This window comes from Oryza brachyantha, chromosome 2 (assembly GCF_000231095.2).
Source record: "Oryza brachyantha chromosome 2, ObraRS2, whole genome shotgun sequence".
Lineage (NCBI taxonomy): Eukaryota > Viridiplantae > Streptophyta > Magnoliopsida > Poales > Poaceae > Oryza > Oryza brachyantha.
The window spans coordinates 17,355,069-17,371,028 of NC_023164.2; the positions used below are offsets into that span (position 1 = coordinate 17,355,069).

The following is a 15,960-nucleotide window of genomic DNA, read 5'->3' on the forward strand; positions in this document are numbered from 1 at the left end:
GATCAGCGATCACACCTTATTATCGCTCTCTTTTGCATGGGAGCCCTGGCAAGATCGGTAATTTACACGTGAACAGAAGGCAGGGGTTGGTGGGTGTGGTGGCACTGCAGGAGGCGGCTACGCGCCGTGGGGGCGGGGGTGGTCAAAGCGGGAAGGAACGCCGACGAGAGACTCGTCTCGTTTCGTCTCGTCTCGCCGTCCGCCACTATAAAAGCGGCGGGCGGGCGGGGTGAGTGGGCGGGGGGCAGGAAGAGCAGGTGGTGGGCGAAGGAAGAAATCCCCTATACATCGCACCCAGGAGAAGGACTCACCATTCGTCGCCAACTCGCCGTCGCCTTCGTCTTCGTCTTCCACCTCTGGAAGCCAAATCTCGTCGCCACCGGTTAGGTGATCCTTCCTCTCCTCCTCCTCCTTCCTTCGCGCTGCTGCGAAGATTCGTCTTCTGGGTTTGGTTTCGTTTGGTTTGGTTTGATCGGTTGGGTTCCCGTCCATCCATTTCCGTTGCCCGAGGAAGGGATTTTCGATTAGGATCTCATCGGTCATCGCGGGCGGAGTGCTCTGCACTGTGCGCCGCCATGTTGCAGTTGTTTATTCTGCATGTTGTTGTGGATTGAATTTTTGTGACGCTCAGATGTGCTTGGGATGCCTCATTCTTAGGTTGGGTGTCTAGGTTCGTTTCATGATTTTTGTGATACCCGGATGTGCCTGGAACCATGTTGCTTGTAAAGTCTACTGCGGTAGGAGCTCTGGAGCTGTCTAGTTCATTGCGGGATTGTTGAGTTTGTTCTGTGTTCTAGGGAGTGCGGTGGTTCTGTAGCTGCGTGTGTTCAATTTGCTCCTGAAAAATGTAAGGGGAGCCAGTGCAAGTTGATTTACATTAATCTTATAGATAGTCTTTTTTTACTAGCGTGGCTATAGAACTATTAAGTCCCTTTTACGCCCTGAATGTGTGTTGCTGGTTCTGTTTTTTACATATTTGTTTCAAAAAACTGAACTCACACTATAAACTGGCAATCAATGGGAACAGTTCACACATATATGTTCAGGGTAGCCATATTGGTACTCATTTCATGAAAGAAAACCTTTAATTACTTTCATTTTCATTTACACTTCGTTGCAAATTTGATGTTAGGTACTCCAGGCCAGCAGAGTTTTGGATACATTATAAATTATTTTTATTGAATCTCTCATATTGAGAATAACAATGTTTTTTTTTTACATTTTTAGGTTAGTCTTGAGAGGAAGATACCATACAGTTCATCATGTCAGGAGGATCTGGTGATTCTTCCCCAGCATCAGGGCGGGCTAGCTTCAGTTCTTTGTCAGATTTGAAGGACCTAGAACTGTCTTCAGAGTCTGGTTGCTTGTCCATTGTGGTCCTAGGTGCATCTGGAGATCTTGCTAAGAAGAAAACATTCCCAGCGCTGTTTCACCTATTTCAGCAGGTAATTCGATCAATAGATAGCTTCTTACATTTTTGGAGATACTAGCTTCTTGCATGTTTGTCAAACTTCTGAAAGAGTTGTAGTGAAAAGAAACAAAATTGATGCGTTTGTGTTGAGTTATTCAGCATTTCATCTTGAGCTCAGTTGCTCAGAAATCCTACTATAAACCTAAAACCTGTAATGCTATATTGCTATTGCTTTGCCATGTACATAATATTTTATCAAGTTGACACATGCACAAGTACAAAGTTCTGAATTGTAATCTTTGGTGTTGATAGGGATTTCTACAATCTGGAGAAGTCCATATATTTGGTTATGCAAGATCAGATATTTCAGATGATGGATTAAGAGAGCGCATTCGTGGGTAAGATAAATATTAACAAGTCGACATTTACCATAAAATAATTTAAGGACTTCATGTAAAAATAAGTTGGTATATTCTGTATGAGGACGTACTTTTCCTCTTTTAAGTCAAATGAGATACTGGAGCTAAAAGACGTGATTCTGTTATCGCAGGTACCTCAAAGGAGCTTCAGATGAACATATTTCAGAATTTTTGCAATTAGTAAGTCACTGATATCATGTATAACTTCTTTGTGTTTAGATTTTGTAACACATTGAATCTTCCTTGCAGATTAAATATGTTAGTGGCTCCTACAACAGTGGGGAAGGATTTGAATTATTAAATAATGCCATTTCAGAGAATGAAACTTCAAATAGCAACAAACCAGGAAGCTCGCGTAGACTGTTTTATTTGGCATTGCCGCCATCAGTGTACCCCTCAGTATGCAAAATGATAAGATCTTACTGCATGAATCCATGTGAGTTGTTTCCCCCATTTCCCCATTTTATGGATTTTTTGAAGCCGTTGTACTTCATTTGGTGTTGTGAAGTTATCCACAACAAAGTTTCAAAATATAGGGAATGCATTTGCTTGTACTCAGAATTTAATATGGACTCTTGTTTTTACTATTTTTTATCCTCTTTATTTAAGTAAGTATACCCTTGTGGATTGCTACTATTTCACCTTGCTAAGCACACCAATTCAGTAGCAGTTGCCACTCTTTTCCTGATATAAAATTTGCTTTTTCGTTGAAACTTATAGAACATAAAAAAATTGGCTTTCTGTAAGCAATTTGGTTGTAATGAATTTTCTCTTAATTATTGATTAAATTCAATGTGTTGATTCGTACTCCCTCTGTTTCACAATATAAGACATTTTAGCCTTGCCTAGATTCATATGGATACTAATGAATCTAGACATAATATAAATTATATACATTTATCAATTGATGAATTTAAGCAAGGCTAGAAAGTCTTACAATATGAAATGGAGGTAGTAGTAAATAAAAAGGAAAGTAATTATTTTTTAGTTTGATTTTTTTAAGTTTTGCTATACTATGTTGTAGTTTTTATTTCTTTTCTGCTAGTAACATTTTATAACTGTGATATTGTACTTTCAGCTTCACATACTGGCTGGACAAGGGTTATTGTTGAAAAGCCCTTTGGGAAGGACTTGGACTCTGCAGAGCAACTCAGTGCCCAACTTGGAGAGCTGTTTAATGAACAACAGCTGTACAGAATTGACCACTATTTAGGAAAAGAGTTGGTCCAAAATCTGGTAATTATGTGAATTTAGTCTAATGAGTTGTTTGATATCCTTCAATCCTTCATGCTACCATATGACATATTTCCATCTATTTCAGCTTGTGCTTCGCTTTGCAAACCGTTTGTTCCTACCTCTCTGGAATCGAGATAACATTGCTAATGTACAGGTAATATGTTTTCCTATGTAGTTACATCTCTGACATCCTTTGTTGGTATAAAGCTGAATGGATTGGTTTCGGAAAAACTGGAAAATTTTATCATTATCATGGTACGGACAAAATGTTCTTCAACAATATATATCCTGCAGATTGTATTCAGGGAGGACTTTGGGACTGAAGGGCGTGGAGGGTACTTCGATCAATATGGGTATGTTGGAAGCAACTTTATGTTGAATGGAAGTTCCTTGTATTTTGTTGTAACTTGTAAGCACATATGCCGGTGACTCTGGATATATTGTAAAAATGTAAAACCACTCTAATATATTGTCAATGGTTTATGGTTCGGCATTTGTTCCCAAAATATCATTTGATCATGTACAGTCGTGCATTTGAAATATACAGATTGCATTTTTCTTATTTGTTTTAAGTTATTGAGTTTCTTCTCTTTTTATGATAATAAAATGCCTTTACAAATTTATGAGCTGTGTGCATCACTACCTAGACCTCCATGGATCATTATTCGTCTTCACTGATGTAAATATTTGACCTCAGTTTTGTTTGTGCAGCATCATTCGCGATATCATTCAGAACCATTTGTTGCAGGTAAATATCTTTTTTGTATACAGCATAATTTTCTATGTAGTTATATATGCATTTTAGGTTGGGATGACCCAAGGTAGGCCAGTTATATATGCATTTTCATTTCCGATGTGAACCTATATTGGCATTTGCTCACTGTGGGGACTGCTGAACATTTTCCTTGACCATTCAGAATGATTAGTGCTTTATTCCATCGCAGCTCTTATGCTATACCTATGAGTAGGCAGAGCAGCAACCTATCATGCATAAGAATTCCTCAAAAGATAACACTTTTGTTTTCAGGAATAAGGTCCCCCTGGGTATTGACATTTGCTCTTGTCTGCAGGTCTTCTGTTTGGTGGCTATGGAAAAGCCTGTCTCTCTTAAGCCTGAGCACATAAGAGATGAAAAAGTCAAGGTTTTTGCTTCTCTTTATACAATTCTACTAAACTGAAAGTATGGATCTTTTTCTCATCGTCTGTCGTTGCTTACAGTTCTTCTATTTTTTTTTATTCCACAATGTCAGGTGCTGCAGTCAGTGACACCTATAATGCATGATGAAGTGGTCCTTGGACAATATGATGGCTACAAGGATGACTCAACAGTACCAGATGACTCCAACACACCTACTTTTGCATCTCTTGTATTGAGGGTACACAATGAAAGATGGGAAGGTATATGCTACACCTTACAACGAAGTCATTATTTAACCAATCTACTGCATTTTCCAACTGAACTGCCTTTTCTCGATACAAGAGTTTTGGCTGTTCTGCGTCACTTTGATAAAAAACATGTTGCAAATAATATTGTTTCCATAAATGCTTCTTCATTTGGTTCAGAGATTTCCATTTTCCATATGCCTATATTGTCCTAGAAAAAATGAAGCTGCATTGCCATCTACATCTGAACATCCCATTTACCATTTTATTCTTTCAGTGCAGTTAACATATTAATAATAATGTGGTGCAGGAGTTCCTTTCATTCTCAAGGCTGGCAAAGCATTGAACAATAGGAAAGCAGAGATACGTGTTCAGTTCAAGGATGCTCCTGGGGACATTTTTAAATGTATGTACTAAACACGTTCTCATATTCAAATGCACAACCTAATATAAGAAACTAAGGAAGTGGTTTCATTTAGAATATCTGACAAACTCTATTGGAAGTATAAGATGTTGCAGTATGTAATCACTAAAGAGAGTAGTAAACATTTCTTCCTGAAAATACTGAGAAATGATGTAAAATGTGCAAATGCTTTGGTATGAAAAAGTTACTTCTTATAATGGGTAACAATGTGACACCTTAGTATAATAAACACAGTTAGAAAATGATAAACTCTACGGTCCTTGAGAAAGTGGCTAGAAGTATCAATTTTTTAGTGTAAATTTTAGTATCTCAAAATAAAGTACGTAGGTACTAACATTTTACACTATATAGTACCTTAAAAGTACCTTCTTAAGGATAGTAAAAGAAATTCTTAGAAATAAGATAAGGATAAGCATGAGACTTTTGCTACTTTGCTACATGTTAGGATCTAAAATTGTTATAAGCTCCTCTACTTTCAGTTTGACCTGAGTATCTTACTAATTGGTATAGTCACTATTGCCATGACTTATGTTGACCCTGCTTATCATCTTGTGTGTGTTTAAGAGATTTGGAAGTGAACTGGTCATTTTCTATAGGCGTAAGAGTCTGGCAGTAAGTACCTTTACAGGATAACAAATCAATTTTCTTCTCATGAGTAAACTTGAGAAATTTTATATAACTGTGAATGTAGTTAAACATTTCTAACCTATTTCAATCAACACAGTTCTGTTTGCTCTTGTTTTGCTTATGCTAATGGTGTCTAAACCTCTGTTTTTATTTTACCCTGATGAAGGCAAGAAGCAAGGAAGGAATGAATTCGTTATACGGTTGCAGCCATTGGAATCCATGTATATGAAATTAACTGTATGTACAACATCTGTAAACCCACTACCTCAGACCATCACAATTGTCAGAATTGTCGATTTATGTTGTCTGAAGAAAACTGCAAAAAGGAAGTGTTGTCTGAACAAAGTGTATGAAACTTTTGCAGGTCAAGAAACCTGGACTAGAAATGGCAACCGAACAAAGCGAGCTGGATCTGTCATATGGGCTACGCTACCAAGACGTAAAAATCCCAGAAGCGTATGAACGCCTCATCCTGGATACGTACGCCCTGCTCCATCCTTCTTCCCCATTTCTTTCTACTACATTAACATCTTCTCTATTAGCATACCTGCACCTTATTCCCAACACCGCATACAAAAGTGCCATATATTTTAGCTGATCCAGGATATCATCTTACATTTCTGACAGGATAAGAGGGGATCAGCAGCACTTTGTTCGCCGGGACGAACTGAAGGTTTGTGTTACCATTCACATTGGCACTTTCCGAAATTACGACTGACTTGTGACAGGCTGAATATCTGACGACGATGCTGGTTTCAGGCTGCATGGGAGATCTTCACTCCGCTGCTGCACGACATCGACGCCGGCAACCTAAAGGCCCTGCCGTACAAGCCGGGAACCCGGGGCCCCCCAGAGGCCGACGAGCTGAGCAAGAGGATGGGCTACGTCCAGACCCACGGCTACATTTGGGTGCCTCCAACCCTTTCAAAATTTTAGCAGCCAGTACCAATGCAAGTTCTGTTTAGATGTCGATTATTACCAAGTGCTTTGTAATAATAAAAAAGGAACTACTACGTACTTCGCATGTCAGAGCACTGTCGTGCTTATGCGATTTTGGAATTAAAAAAAAAGACTATATGCTTCAAGTTACACGTGTTGCTGTTGGAGTTGGACCTGTTCTTAGTTTTTTTGCAAGCAGGGTTTCATTTACCGTGGAACTCGCAAAAACCGTGGTACCGCGGATCCCGTGTGGATATCGCAAAAACCGTGAAAATCATGATAAATTTAAATTTAAAAAATTTGAATTTAAAATGTGGTTACCGTGTGGTTTTGGGTCAAAACTGCGTGGTTTCAGGTCAAAACCGCGCGATTTCGGCCGAAAACCGTGGCTGTAATCCGATAATTATGTGCAAATTAATTTTGAAAAAAATGTAAAAATACAAGAAAAATAGAAAATTACTGCGTAGCTATATTTGTGACATTTAGAACATGTTATATAAGAAAAAAGAAATTTTTAACATGATTTTTTCTAAATTCTTAACAAATTTTGGTATTACAAGTATACTTACAATCAAATATTACGTATAAAACTAATATATATTTACAAACATGTGACCACATCGGTATATATAGAATTTACCTTAGTTTGGGTACTGAAAATTAACAAAAAAAGCCTACAACAAAATACTGCTATGTATCTACATCACAAATAGCTAACGCAATAAAAAATATGCCCAACTACATAGTTAACTACGTGCCTCATTTATCAAATACATACTTAATTAGGTGCTATGAAGCGTGAACAATACTTTTTTTTTATTTTACCCAACCATTTTTCGATATTGGATTTTTATTCGTTCATAAATTTAGTTTTTTCATCAATTTTTTTCACCAAACATCATTACAAATCAATCTCTACGTCATATATTTTTTTCATAAATTTCCTTAAACTTTTTAAATTTAGATTAAATTTACGGACGGTTACCGTGACATGACGAAGAGCGCGGTTACTATCGCGGTTTCGTGAAGCCTAGCTGCAAGTGACCAAATCATTGCTACCAATGTAATAAGAAGCATTTTTTATGTTCTTTGCTGAAGCAGCCCGTCTTGTCTCGTGGGTTGGACTCAGGAGTACTAACCGCTCGGGCGAGGAACGTGGAAAGTTTCCAGTACTCACGTAAGAAATAGTACTGCTGCTTTCTCTCTTCTTTTCTTTTTTTTCCAAAGAAATTAAAAAATACTCCTAAAACCATCGTAAATTTAAGATAATCCATATAAGAAATTTAAAATACTCTAACTTCTAATTAATCTTGTTTCTAGATTCATCTACTGCTACTACTGATAGCACGCTCTCGTGGCACATTTCTTACTTGCTACTATATGGCTATATGGCCTCCCGCATCCTTTGGTCAATACGGTTTGAGCCTGCCATATTAGCCAAGTTTGTCCCAGTGTGAGCGTCGTGTGACATACTTAATTAAGTTCTCCGTTGTGCATATGGTTTCAAATACGTGTTCCTCCCCACCGAGCTTATCTTTAGCGCATTAAATCTACTTCCTCCGTTTTATATTATAATGTTTTTTAGGTTTATATAGATTTCATAGTGTTAAACATGTTACTAGATGATGCTTATCTTGTTTTAGCATGTTCATATTTAGCAGTATCACTAAATCATTCTATATACACGTTCACCCTATATTTTCGCTTATGCTTATACTTATATACCGAAATTTAATTTTTTTACCTTAAATTAATTTTGAGGTTTTTTACCGATGTTTATTTTATAACATTGAATTTTAGATCGCTAAGAATACGTATAAAAAAGTTTTATTCGCAAATTATTTTTCATTTACAAATATATCGTTTGGTTTTTTTCTATGAAAAACACAAACAATTTCCCCATCACGTTTAATATGGTGTTTTTTGAGATTAAAATATACCTATATTTCCAACCGAGCTCACCGGTCAATGCGCATGCGACTATGCGAGTTGGGGCGGCTGCTAGCCACAGTGACGGATCTAAAAAAAATATTAGGAAGGGTGGGACGAGAGAGAATTACTTCTGGCCCATCCTTCTCTTCAGTAAGACCAAAAATTTTGTTGTGGGGCTAAACAGGGGCTTCAATGACGTAGATGGGCTAGGGGTACTGAAGCCCCCCTAGACCCGATGGTGGATCCGCCGCTAGCTAGCCACAGTGGGAAGCCCCTACTGCCGTCTCCTAGGGCTCGATCTCATCGCCGCCAGCCTCCGGTCTCGCTTCTATCAACCACCTCAAGCTGCGGCGTCACCGATCGAGCGGACAGACGGCTACTCCTCGCCGATTGCCGGCCACACCTAGGGAGGTGCTGCGAGGGGAGAGGGAGAGAAAAAGGAGAAAAACGGAAGAGAGGAGAGAGATGCATGAGGTGGAAGAAGAAGCTAGCTAGCCCACTGATACTGATATGGGCCTCATTGTATTTTCTTTAATCAATGTCAATTATATGCTAATAGAGGGGGACACGAAGCACGGTTTTGGGTTGTCAACCAAATTCAACCTTAATAGAGTCAGTTTTTATTGGTATTAGAAATTGGGGGACACTACACACGTTTTTATGGTTGAGGAACACGAGCTAAATTAACTTGAGGGTCTTAAGTGAACATTTTACTAGACAAAATAAAGACACAATAAAAGGCCTTTGAGGCCCATATGGTTTGTTCCCATCAGAGCCCAGTGGGCAGCACGACAGTGAGAATATCACTTGCTTTTGCTTGCATAACTAGTCAGGTGATAAAAACTGGAACGATTGTTTTACATAATCTATTAATTAACGGAGTGATTAAAAAAGAGAGAGATAAATTTGCACTCGCGCAATGCTTCAAGCGTAGTTCGCGAATTAGACTATTTTTCGACTAATACTAGTGTATTTAGTGAAATTTTGAGAATTAATATTATTTCTACGGAAAATCGCAAAATTAGAGGTCATCCGTAGAAAATCGTAAATTTAGGGTCATATCGAACTGCCATAGTTTGATAGGACCACTATCGAACGACCAGTAGTCGACCGGAGAGGAGATTGAACTAGATCACCAGCGCTGCATGACAGGGGTTCTGTCGAACCGCGGCAGTTTGATAGGCCACCTGTTGAACTGCGGCGGTCCGACAGGCTTGGCTGGCTCAGCAGTCGAACGGGTGATGGGTCCTGTCGAACTTGATAGGCCTTAGTCGAACGCCCACCGTTCGATAGACCCCTAAATTTGCGATTTTTTTCTGATGGTCTCTACTTTTACGATTTTCCATAAAAATAATATTAATTCTCAAAAAAATCCGTATTTAGTCATGCATTCGCGCAACTATGACATTCGTTTCTATTTGTTTTTCATATCGTGTCATTTGGAGACATTATATGTCATAGTTAATTAGAGCTACAAATTTTATGCATTAAATAATATTATTAAGAAAATAAATTATTTTTCATATTCTAACGAATTTACAATCCCAATATACTCATTCTATTTTATATAAGACATATTGGCTAGTCTAGATTCATCTATATATATCAAAGTATATTAATTATCTATATATTTAGATTTATTGGCATATATGTATAAATCTAGACAATACTAGAAAGCCTTATATTATAAAACAGAGGTGATTGTTTCATACAAATATTATAGAAGATAAAAAAAGCCCATTTACTTAAATAAGTTGCACCGAAGATGTGAACCGTAAATTTTATGTGTGTTTTATTTTAATTGCTACAATTAGACTTTATTACATGGTATGCATTTTTAAACTGATATACAACTTTTATTCCTTTAGCTTTGGAGGGTTAATTTGCAATAATTCAATTTATTGGCAATAATTATAAATAAATTCAGGGACTTAACGGGCACAATACACAATATTTTAACCGTAAGTCTGTAACGACTCTCTATTCATTTGATTTAGCTTAAGATATTTTTTAAGTGAATTAGAAAATAAAATTAGTAGGGAATCTAGTTAGAACGCCAGCATATTTATTTTCGTACGTAATAAATAATATTATCACGACAACAAATCGTTTATCGTGATTTATTGTATCACCAAAGGTGTCGCTGATGTGGCGCATGTAAATCTGGAGTTGAGTCAACAAACCAAAGAGGCTGGCCACGGAACTGCGGCGAAGTTCCCTTCCACATTTTCACGTCCGAGTGCGCGACGGCGGACACCGTGTGGCCGTCCTAAGTCCCTATACTTCCCCATGGATGGCCCCATCAAACGGGAAGGAAAAGAAGTTTTTTAGCACATGGTTGTATATATACCCGTTGTTTATATGTCATCTAAATGATTATAAAAAGTATAAAAAATGATAAGATAGTTTGATACGAGTTATATCACTCCATCAACATGCAAGTTTAAATTTAACTTCTATAAGTTATAGCAAAAATAACAAAAACAAATATGAATATGTGTATACTTAGTTTCAGTTTTATTTGTTTTTTCTATAAGTTAAATTTAAACTTACATGTTTGTGAAGTAATATAACTTATATTAATCTGTCTTATCATATTTTTTATTACTAATTAGATGACATGTAAAGTGTGCATATACACATATACTAAAAACTATTTCTCCACCAAAGGCTACACTCCGTTCCACATTTTCATGTGTCGCCGTCCCAACTCCCTATACTTCCCCATAGATGGCTCCATCAAAGGCTATATAAGCTCGATCCCCCTTCCCTCCAAAAGAAACACACATCAGCCAACTAGTGTACCGAATCCGCGGGCCGTTCGTTAAAGTTTCTGGGAATTCGACCATGGCTCACGCCGACGACGTTGGCGGCGGCGGCGACAGCAGCAAGCAGGAGGGGGAACTCGCGCCGCCACCGGCGCCCCAAGGCCCCGCCCCCGCCGCCCAGGGCGGAATTCACCACCACGGGGGGCCACTGCTGCGCGCCGCAGCATTGCAGCTGATGCTGTTCGGGGCGTACGGTATCCACGGCGCCGAGCCCGCGCCCGTGCCGCCTCCCCGCCTCTTCGCTGCATTCGTCGCCTGGACCGTCGGCTGCTTGTCGCTGTTTGTCGCGCCTCCGTGAACCACCAGCAAGCACGCATATATACAGCGTGATCCCCGGCTCTCGTTTCGTCGTTGCGTCGCGTCGCGTCACGTCACGTCACGTCATGATGTTTATGTACGAGTTATTAGTATGCTGGATTGGGTCCCACACGATCAATCTTCCATTGGAGATTGAAAGCAGAGCGGTTATTCATGAGTAGTACAACATCCGCAGTATTGACTCTTCGTTATTATTAGGATTATGGCGTAAGTTTTCTTCTATTACCTCTCTCTTATAATAATCTTATTTTTCGTTTTTCCATACCCAATGAAAATTTTCTATTTATATTATATCATCTAGTAACAATAAAAATATTAATTGTAAAATAAATTTAAATAAGACGAATAGTCAAAACATTACATGTAAAAACTTAAAAATGACTTGTATTTTCTTGTTCGTGCTTCATGACGGTTCGCTGGATTATTTATGTCCTGACTATTCGTTGTTTATTCGATCATGTTTGCGATGCCAGTAGTTGGCTACCTATATCAGATTTCTGTGTAGATTTCTATAATCCAATGGTTTGTCATCTAAATATTCTTTATATTAGTCAGTGTCACAACTCACAAGCATCACAGTTTGATAAAAAAAAATTAATTGCGTCGTGTAGAGAAGCTGGATGAGTCGCTTTATATCTAAATAATGTACTCCCTTCGTATTTTTTTATATGACGTCCCTTCATATTTTTTTTATATGACACCGTTGTCTTTTAGGTCCACATTTGACCATTCGTCTTATTTAAAAAAATTATATAATTATTAATTATTTTATTATAATATGATTTATTATTATAGGAACTTTAATTATATATTATAATTTTACATATTTGGATATAAATTTTGAATAAGATGAATGATCAAACGTGATCTAAAAGTCAGTGGTGTCATACATGAGGGAGAGTATAAAACTACCGGCACGAGCTTTTCATATATTTATGCCAACATGACCTATGCAAGGAACTGATGGTAACAGTGGAAGATTGTGCAGGGCTGCAGGCCCCAAGCACAAGGCTCTGCTGGAGCCTGGAGGCCACTTTCTGAAACAGGGACCCGCCTTTGGCAAGTTGGTTCGATCAGCAAAAATGCAAAATGGATAGCCGGCCAAAGCTACAAACTCTATGGACGGTCAAGTAACAAGTTCTGCCTCCGTCCCACTTCCAAAAATAAGCAATCTAGGATTGAATGGATATGAAATAAACAAACTAGTATTAGATGAGATGAAATAGAGAAGATGCTCTGTCTAGTTTTAGGTTTGTTCATCTTGGCACAAAGAGAATAGAGATCTTTCTTTTGTCGTCCTTGAAGAACCAGTAAGATAACAAGAAGTACCATATTTCAGATTTTCTAGTATAAACTTGCTGGCATAAACTTAATACCTCTCGGTACTTTGTGAAGGACCTAAAAATTTCTCCGGTAATAAACACTAAACAGTGCCACAAAGAATCAGCTATACTCATTACTCAGTGTACAAGATCAAGGCATTGGCTCACAAAGACAAAAACATGCAAAGCAAGCAACAAGTATAGATCAAAGCAACTGTTCTAGTGAATTTAGCATCCTGCAAATTATGTAGGGTACCAACAGACTCAGAAACTGATCCGCAAGCAGAAAAATTCTACATAACAAAAACTAGACTTCAAAACATGAGGTGTAATAGGTACATGTACACTGGTAGCTTCATATATCCATCTCCATGTTTAGTAGTTTCCCAAGAGCCATCATCAATACTTCACTCACTGTTCAGTTATCTGAAAAAGTTCACTCAGTCTTGATCAGCTTCTTGACTATGCTTTTAAGAGCTGGTGCACTAGCACTGCACTTCGGATCAACGAAGCATGACCTCCCTTCCTCGGCTGCCTTGCAGAGCTGTGGATCCATGGGCACCTTACCAAGGAAAGGTACCCCCATTTCGCTGCACATTTTTTCCGCTCCACCCTTGCTGCTATCAAACACCTCGCTGCATGCAACCATCGACAAAAGTTCAGGAGCTCTCTCCTTGATATAGTTCAGCGCCCATTCTGTAGCATCCATCTCACCTCCCTCGCCTTGCTTCACAAATCTGAAATCTGAGATGGCCTGTCTTAAGCCACTCATGTTCTCCACAACACCTAAGACTGGCACGCCAACCTTCTTGCAAAAGTTTATTTCCTTCCGCACATCAATTAGGGAGACTTGCTGGGGAGTTGTCACAATTATCGCACCATCTATTCCTGCTGCTTGCAGGTACTGTACAATTGAAATATGTTCATCAGATGTTCCTGGAGGAGCATCGACCACAAGATAGTCAATCTCCCCCCAATCAACATCCTTCAAGAACTGTTTGATGAGTCCATTCTTGCGAGGGCCTCTCCAGATGACAGCATCATCTGGGTTGGGCAGCATGAAACCAATTGACATGACACCAAGGTTGGATTCCACATAGACCGGTGACCAACCAAGATTGCTTTGATGAATATCCTGGCCTTCAAGCCCTAACATTTTTGGGATGCTAGGGCCACAAATATCTATATCAAGAAGGCCAACCTGGCAGTCCATTTCAGCAAGGGCAAATGAGAGCTGGGCTGAAAATGTACTCTTTCCTACACCTCCTTTCCCAGACAGAACCAGTATCTTGTGTTTCACTGTTGCCATCCGTTCAGCAATACCAACTAAGTCTACAAACACAATTGAGCAATTCAGTAAACAATTAATGCACTGTGTGGATGAAAGAAAGCAGTAATTGAACATTGTATGCATGAAAAGCAATTAACAGTGGCTAAAATTAGGGATGTGCAAAGTAACTTAGAAGAGAAACACAAACTATAATAATGAAGTAATTCACAGTTTTGTCCTAATTGTTTGATCACAGGAGTTTGTATTCCCAGGTGCTTGATCACATGAGTGTGTTCCTTTTATAGTGCAACACTGCCATGACTCGGTGTTTTCATGGCAAATTGGATATCACTGCATGTTTTCTATGTATTGGGTATTCAACAGGAGTTTCAGTCTTGATGCACTCTATTTTCTGTATATTAATATTTACTATTGTTTAGAGTCATTCTTCTTAGAAAAGGAGACTAGGGTGTGTTCTCAATTTCTATGTTGGATATAGCAGGATCATGCGTTCTTGCACCTCCTTTTCTTGTGTTCTTTAATGTTACGCTCATGAGAAAATCGTACTTCCTGGCAGTTCAGTTATTTTGATAAACCAGTCAGAACCAGGTATTTCATTGTTTAGCTCAAATGCAGCAATGAACTAATGATCATTATGATTACAATGACGGTCCGAAAGCCTTACTACCTGCATCACTCACATGTTTTTTTATTGACCATCTGAACTAACTACCGAATAACCTACAAGGTGTTTTGGTCATACTATTATGTATGCAATCAGGTAGAACAACAGATTCATCAAATTGCATCAAGACTATGAAGATATATCACTGGGTATGAACTATGAAGATATTAAATATTTTTATCCCACGTTTGCTTAAAATTTTAATTGTTGGTTTCTAACAACCCCAATTTGCTTCTTTCAACTGCTCAAATTATTCATGTGGTGCTCCGGTAGATATATGAACAAGAACAACAGGGCCAACAGCAAGGAATGTGTCTGCTTTCCTACTAAGTATTAATTCATATGTGTCTTGCTTCTCCTAATTCCTTTCAGGAAACGAGACACAACAGCCCCAAATATGATAGCCTTAAGAGAAATCCATACTGAAATCATGTTAAATCTGCATCTATGTAACAGAACCGGCAAAAGCTAAATTAACTCTTAAACTGTTGGGGGCAACAGAAACATCTATCGCACACCCAGCCGAAGGATTCGTGCATACGGAATCCTTTTTGCCAGATAATATGATTCAGCAACGATCAGTCCAGGTACCAGGATCGGGGCCCTTGGGGGCGGTGGCGCAAATCTGCTGGTTGGGGCATCCGGCGCAGGCCTCCGCCTTCCCCGCCTCATCCGACTGCGTTCCGGGGCAATCTGCAAAATCAAACGCTTAGGGTTCTTCTTCGAAAAGGCCCCAGTTTTTTTTTCCCCTTTTTTCGCGCATATGAGACTCCCATCACTTCTTCCATCGCAAATCCAACGCAAAGGGTAGTAATCGCGTCTTACGCTCGTTGGCGTCCGCCGGGACGTCGCTCTTGCCGTCGCCATTCTCCATGTCCGCCTCTCGAGCTCTCGGTGTTTCTCGTGCCTTCGGGGGGTTGGGTTGAGAACTTGAGAGTGGTGGAAGAAAGAAGAAAAGGATCCGGTCAAGGAGGACATCGAGCGTCCGATTTTAATCGAACGGCTGAGATATCTCGGTCGTGCCCCAAGTCGAGTGGTTGTCAAGGACAAGTTTGCATCTCTCGGTTTTTCCTCTTTCTGCATTTTTTTTCTTATTACGTGATTTTTTTTTTGCGTGGTTGACTCTATCCGTAAACAAAACTCATAATACAGGATCTTGTTCGTCT

At 39.0% G+C, this 15,960-nt stretch overlaps 2 protein-coding genes across 3 annotated transcripts; one reads left to right on the forward strand and one right to left on the reverse strand.

Moving 5' to 3' along the window:
- Positions 1–221: 221 nt before the first annotated feature.
- Positions 222–6,635, forward strand: LOC102719456 (glucose-6-phosphate 1-dehydrogenase, cytoplasmic isoform-like). 2 transcript variants are annotated; one of them, XM_006647400.3, is made up of 16 exons: positions 222–387; positions 1,228–1,445; positions 1,724–1,809; positions 1,962–2,010; positions 2,080–2,266; positions 2,909–3,066; positions 3,152–3,220; positions 3,361–3,419; positions 3,778–3,814; positions 4,137–4,208; positions 4,317–4,464; positions 4,760–4,855; positions 5,667–5,737; positions 5,865–5,980; positions 6,128–6,173; positions 6,260–6,635. In XM_006647400.3, exons 2-16 carry the CDS (start codon positions 1,263–1,265, stop codon positions 6,434–6,436), a joined length of 1,554 nt encoding a protein of 517 aa, XP_006647463.1. In that variant the 5' UTR covers positions 222–387; positions 1,228–1,262; the 3' UTR covers positions 6,437–6,635. The 2 variants fall into 2 exon arrangements, with proteins under 2 accessions (XP_006647463.1, XP_015689444.1); XM_015833958.2 differs by having other exon boundaries at positions 222–382.
- Positions 6,636–13,044: 6,409 nt separating this feature from the next.
- LOC102719738 (cytosolic Fe-S cluster assembly factor NBP35) lies at positions 13,045–15,730 on the reverse strand. The gene is made up of 3 exons (XM_006647401.2): positions 15,620–15,730; positions 15,386–15,487; positions 13,045–14,171 (listed from the first exon to the last, which is right to left on the reverse strand). The coding sequence occupies exons 1-3, from the start codon at positions 15,666–15,668 to the stop codon at positions 13,276–13,278; spliced, it is 1,047 nt and encodes a 348-aa protein (XP_006647464.1). The 5' UTR covers positions 15,669–15,730; the 3' UTR covers positions 13,045–13,275.
- Between the last annotated feature and the right edge of the window lie 230 nt (positions 15,731–15,960).